Below are 5,494 nucleotides of genomic sequence, written 5' to 3' on the forward strand. Positions count from 1 at the left end.
ACCGGCAGATGACTAGTTAGCTGTTAGCGGAAAGTGTGTGAGTTTGTTTTTGAAATCCATGTTATTTTCCTCTTTATTTATTTAATATTTTCTTCTATTTCTGAAGTTAGTAACATATTCCTGGTTTTTCATACTTTTGTTTTTATTCAAACCGTGAAACTTTTGTTTCTATTTTTGCAAACCGGAAGTCCCCGTAGCGGAACTCTTGTGAGCTGGAGAAAATTCCACTCGGAGGTGTTTTTAAGTCGAACCGCAACTTCCGGCAGATGACTAGTTAGCAGAAGGTGGAAGTGTACGCTGGAGACTTTAAACCGAGAGTCTGCCGGAGAGCTCCCGGACAGAAACCACCGCAGGAGGCTAGCTGACGCGACCGTTGAGCCGCTTCACACACCCGGACCCTAGAACCCAGCGTACCGGCTCCGCTGACGTCACCAGAACCAGGAACCTGGACGCTCGTTAAAACTCCCCCCCTCCTCCCGTCTGTGTGTATGTTTTCTTTCCACGGGGCCATTACGGACAACGCTCCTCTTTCGCGCGTGCACTGGGGCCGGTTTGGTCATTTTAATGGGAGGCGCCCCGCCGCGCACGAGTGGACATCGCGCGCGACAGCAGCGAGCAGCACCGCGTTGCGTGGGGCCGCCGCACCCCGCCCGGCGGCGCACATGGAGTCCTTGGCCGGCTACGTGTACAAGGCGGCCAGCGAGGGCCGCGTCCTGACCCTGGCCGCGCTGCTGCACAACCACTGCGACGGCGAGGTGCGCTACCTGCTGGGTCACGTGACCCAGGTGGCGGGACAGAGGTCCACGCCGCTCATCATCGCGGCCCGAAACGGACACGACAAGGTGGTGCGGCTGCTGGTGGACCACTACCGGGTGGACCCGGAGCAGACCGGGACCGTGCGGTTCGACGGGTAAGGGGGGGGGGGGGCACTGGAGAACAGGTAGAAGTACTGCTGGGTAGAAGTACACTGGAGAAGTACTGCTATCACTGGGTAGAAGTACAGTGTGTAGAAGTACTGCTGTCGGTGTGTAGAAGTACTGCTGTCGGTGCCTCCAACCAGTAACTAAATTTAGAGAAGTACTAGAGTCACACAGAACGTCCCATTTCATAATAATTAATAATGAATTAAAGTTCTATCTTAATCTGTAATGAATCATAATTCATTTGTTTAAATTTTATTAATCTGAAGCTCCAAAATCCCAAAGTTGTAATCCTCAGAACCAGTTCTTCTTCTTACTGGGAACTGAAACTATGACCTGGTTGGTCCAGCTGGCCACGCCCACTCTGTGATGTCACAGCTCAGGCTTTCAGTTTCCTGCAGCGACTCAGTTTAACTTTTTATTGTTGGTTCATCTGATCTGAGGTCAGTTAGAGGTCAGTTAGTCAGTTAGAGGTCAGTTAATCAGTTAGAGGTCAGTTAGGGGTCGGTTAGAGGTCGGTCCTGACTCTCTTGTCCGTCCTCAGCTACGTGATCGACGGGGCCACGGCGCTGTGGTGCGCGGCCGGAGCCGGACACTTCCAGGTGGTGCGGCTGCTGCTGAGCCACCGCGCCAACGTGAACCACACCACGGTCACCAACTCCACGCCGCTGCGCGCCGCCTGCTTCGACGGGCGGCTGGACATCGTGCGCTACCTGGTGGAGCACGCCGCCGACATCCGCATCACCAACAAGTACAACAACACCTGCCTGATGATCGCCGCCTACAAGGGCCACGCCGACGTGGTGCAGTTCCTGCTGGCGCAGGGCGCCGACCCCAACGCCAAGGCGCACTGCGGCGCCACGGCGCTGCACTTCGCGGCCGAGGCGGGCCACCTGGACATCGTGAAGGAGCTGGTGCGCTGCCGGGCCGGCATGGCGGCCAACGGGCACGGCATGACGCCGCTGAAGGTGGCGGCGGAGAGCTGCAAGGCGGACGTGGTGGAGCTGCTGCTGGCGCACGCCGACTGCGACGCGCGCGGCCGCATCGAGGCCCTGGAGCTGCTGGGCGCCTCGTTCGCCAACGACCGCGAGAACTACGACATCCAGAGGACGTACCACTACCTGCAGCTGGCCATGGCGGAGCGGCACCGCGACCCGGAGCGCGCCGTCGCCAAGGAGCTGCCGCCGGCCGTGGAGGCGTACGGCGGCCGCGTGGAGTGCCGGACGCCCCGCGAGCTGGAGGCCATCCGGGCGGACCGGGACGCCCTGCACATGGAGGGCCTGATGATCCGGGAGCGCGTCCTGGGCCCGGACAACATCGACGTGTCGCACCCCATCATCTACCGCGGCGCCGTCTACGCCGACAACATGGAGTTCGAGCGCTGCATCAAGCTGTGGCTGCACGCGCTGCGCCTGAGGCAGAAGGGCAACCGCAACACGCACAAGGACCTGCTGCGCTTCGCCCAGGTGTTCTCCCAGATGGTGCACCTGAAGGAGCCGGTGCCGGCCGCCGCCGTGGAGCAGGTGCTGAGCTGCAGCGTGCTGGAGATCCGGCGCGGCATGGCGCGCGTGGACGCGGCGGCCGAGCCCGAGCTGCCGCAGGCGCTGGACAACTACGAGTCCAACGTGTTCACCTTCCTGTACCTCACCTGCATCTCCACCAAGACCAGCTGCGGCGAGGCGGCGCGCGCCCGCATCAACAAGCACATCTACGACCTGATCCGGCTGGACCCGCGGTCCCGCGAGGGCGCGGCGCTGCTGCACCTCGCCATCAGCTCCAGCACGCCGGTGGACGACTTCCACACCAACGACGTGTGCAGCTTCCCCAGCGCGCAGGTCACCAAGCTGCTGCTGGACTGCGGCGCGCAGGCCAACGCCGTGGACCGCGAGGGCAACACGCCGCTGCACGTCATCGTGCAGTACAACCGGCCCATCAGCGACTTCCTCACGCTGCACGCCATCATCATCAGCCTGGTGGAGGCCGGCGCGCACACCGACATGACCAACAAGCAGAAGAAGACGCCGCTGGACAAGAGCACCACGGGCGTGTCGGAGATCCTGCTGAAGACGCAGATGAAGATGAGCCTCAAGTGCCTGGCGGCGCGCGCCGTGCGGCGGCACCAGATCTCGTACCGCGACCAGATCCCCAAGACGCTGGAGGAGTTCGTGGAGTTCCACTGAAGCCAATAAAACACGGCGCTCTTTTAAAAAACATATTTTTTTTATCATTTTTCTAACGAATCTAAACGGCGCCGAGGACGACGCCGCTTTTAGAAACCTGCGGGGTGATTTTTCTTTTTTCTATTTTTAAGTATTAATGCGTCAGAACCAGCAGCCGGCCGGTCGGAACCCTTCAGAGGACGGCGCCGCTTCTCGTTTCGCCTTCTCTTTTATTCTGAAAAACCATGACATGAGTTTACAACCGGCTTCTTCTTACTTTATATTTAACGCTTTGATGGGAACGCTTGTTTGCCAGAGTCGGATCTCGTCTCTAAAAGTGCACTTTTGGGCCTAAAGTATGCCGACGGCCCCACGTTAAAGAGATGTTTCAAAATAAAGCGAAGCGGCTCGTAGAGGGTTCATGAGTAGTCTGTGTTCAGGGGGAACGCCGCGTTGGCGTCCGCATACTTCTGTTCCGTTCTCCGGTGGTTTAAAAAAAAAAGAAGCACAAAACCAAAAATATTCCCTCTGTTGATGCTGGTGCATGAGCTTTTATTTTGAAAAACCGGCATCTGAGGACACGAGCACAGGAACTATGAATGTTTTCTCAGATCGGAAGAAAGTTTTGAAATGAAACGAGGAAGAAAAAACTAAACAGGAAGAGATTTTAAAGCGATGCGGTTCCACCGGCGGCAGCTGGAGAACTTTTATTTCTGGGTGAATCGTTTTTTAAAGCATGAAGGACGTTTTAAAAGATGGACTTCACTTTATTTGCCTCTTTTATTTATTTGCTCGTCCTTAAGTTCTTTTGTTTCTCCTCCTAACCGGTTTGTGCCGGTTGTGCCTCGCGAGTCTAGAACCCGCGTTTCTAGAAGCACAGGTTCCAGACAGGAGGGTTCTAGAACCCTCCTGTCTGGAACCTGTGCTTCTAGAACCTGTGCTTCTAGAACCTGTGCTTCTAGAACCTGTGCTTCTAGAACCCTCCGTCTGTGGATCTAAACTCGGACACTAAACGTGTGAATGACGTGAGACTAAAGTTAGTTTCCATCAGACGGTTTGAACCCTTCGGTGCAGGAAGTCAACGGTTAAACGTGAGCAGCGGAACGTTCTCCTCCTCCTCCTGTAGCCGCTAGAGCCTCATGACTGCAGAACCCTTTTCAACCCAGTTGTTGACATGGAAGCAGTGGAGAACCAAGAGTTCCTTCTGTTGACGGTGCAACCGCTTGGCATCGAGCCAGGAGATCTCCTGAGGAGGAGGAGCGTTCTCTTCTTCCTCACCCGAGGAGGAGCGTTCTCTTCTTCCTCACCCGAGGAGGAGCGTTCTCTTCTTCCTCAGATGAGTTTCTGTGGGAACTGTTTAGATTCTTCCTGAACAAAGGCAGCGTGTGAATGCAACACAGAGTCCTAACAAGTGGGTCTGGGGTCTATAGGGGTGCATAGGGGGTCCAGCAGGCTTTGGGTTCTGCGGGGGGACAGGGTTCCGTTCCAAAGCTCCGCCTCTCCTCTGACTGCAGCGTCTTGATTTCTGCTGCCGCTGGAAACCTTCATTTACTTTATTTAGTTTCTGTGGCTGAAACGAAGCCAAAGATTCTCATGTTGATGAACTTCAGAGGGCGTCAGCTGTTGTGTACTTCCTGTTGTGTACTTCCTGCAGAATGAACGCTGTCAAATTAAAAGCCTCCCGTCTGCATTGACCCGCCTCCTGTCTGTTGCTTCACTTCTTTCCAGAGTTTTATTGTTTACGTTTCTATCCAATCAGATTCTCCGGTTCTCAGACGTCCCGCCCCCTTCTGACACAGAATGAGATGTCTGATGCTCAGAGCAGGTCAGTGAACGCCTCTCTGGTGGATCTTAAGAGTCTAAAGTCATGTGACGGCGCTGGTTATCTTGATGAGAACCTGAAAGAATCAAACATTTGTTTTATGGAATAATCAGAATATAAAGGAGGACTCTGATTGGCTGTTTGAGGATGAACCAGTGATGACGACTTCCTGTCTGACTAAACAGACGTCTGGGAGGAGCCGGTGACCAGCGGTCTTTTACGCTGAGTTTGAAACAATGAATATGCTTTTAAAAGAGACTCAAAATATAAGCAGGCATACATACAGGCATCTATATAGATGTTTATTCTTTTAATCAAACTATTGTCTCATTCATTTGAGTCATTTAAGGTTCACTGTATGCTTTGTGTTCTATTGTTAGTTTAAATACTACATTTACTCACTTCTTACTGTTTACACCCAGACTTCCCTAAATGTTTGTCATGACATTTGGTTTAAAGTCATGAGCTCATTGGTCAGGATGTGTGTGAACGTTGTTTCATGCAAAGTGGAGGAAGAAGCAACATTGTTTCAATATAAGAGTTTAATGATGTTTGATGCTGTGAAACAAACACAAGACACTGGGGACCGTTTC

General features: G+C 54.1%; 1 protein-coding gene across 1 annotated transcript; it reads left to right on the forward strand.

The window, feature by feature from the left end:
- Positions 1-662: 662 nt before the first annotated feature.
- On the forward strand, positions 663-3,100 carry fem1b (fem-1 homolog b; the record flags this gene model as incomplete). The annotated part of the gene is made up of 2 exons (XM_079223883.1): positions 663-910; positions 1,465-3,100. 2 exons carry the CDS (start codon positions 663-665, stop codon positions 3,098-3,100), a joined length of 1,884 nt encoding a protein of 627 aa, XP_079080009.1.
- Positions 3,101-5,494: the final 2,394 nt, after the last annotated feature.

Source organism: Taurulus bubalis, assembly GCF_910589615.1.
Source record: "Taurulus bubalis genome assembly, chromosome: 9".
Lineage (NCBI taxonomy): Eukaryota > Metazoa > Chordata > Actinopteri > Perciformes > Cottidae > Taurulus > Taurulus bubalis.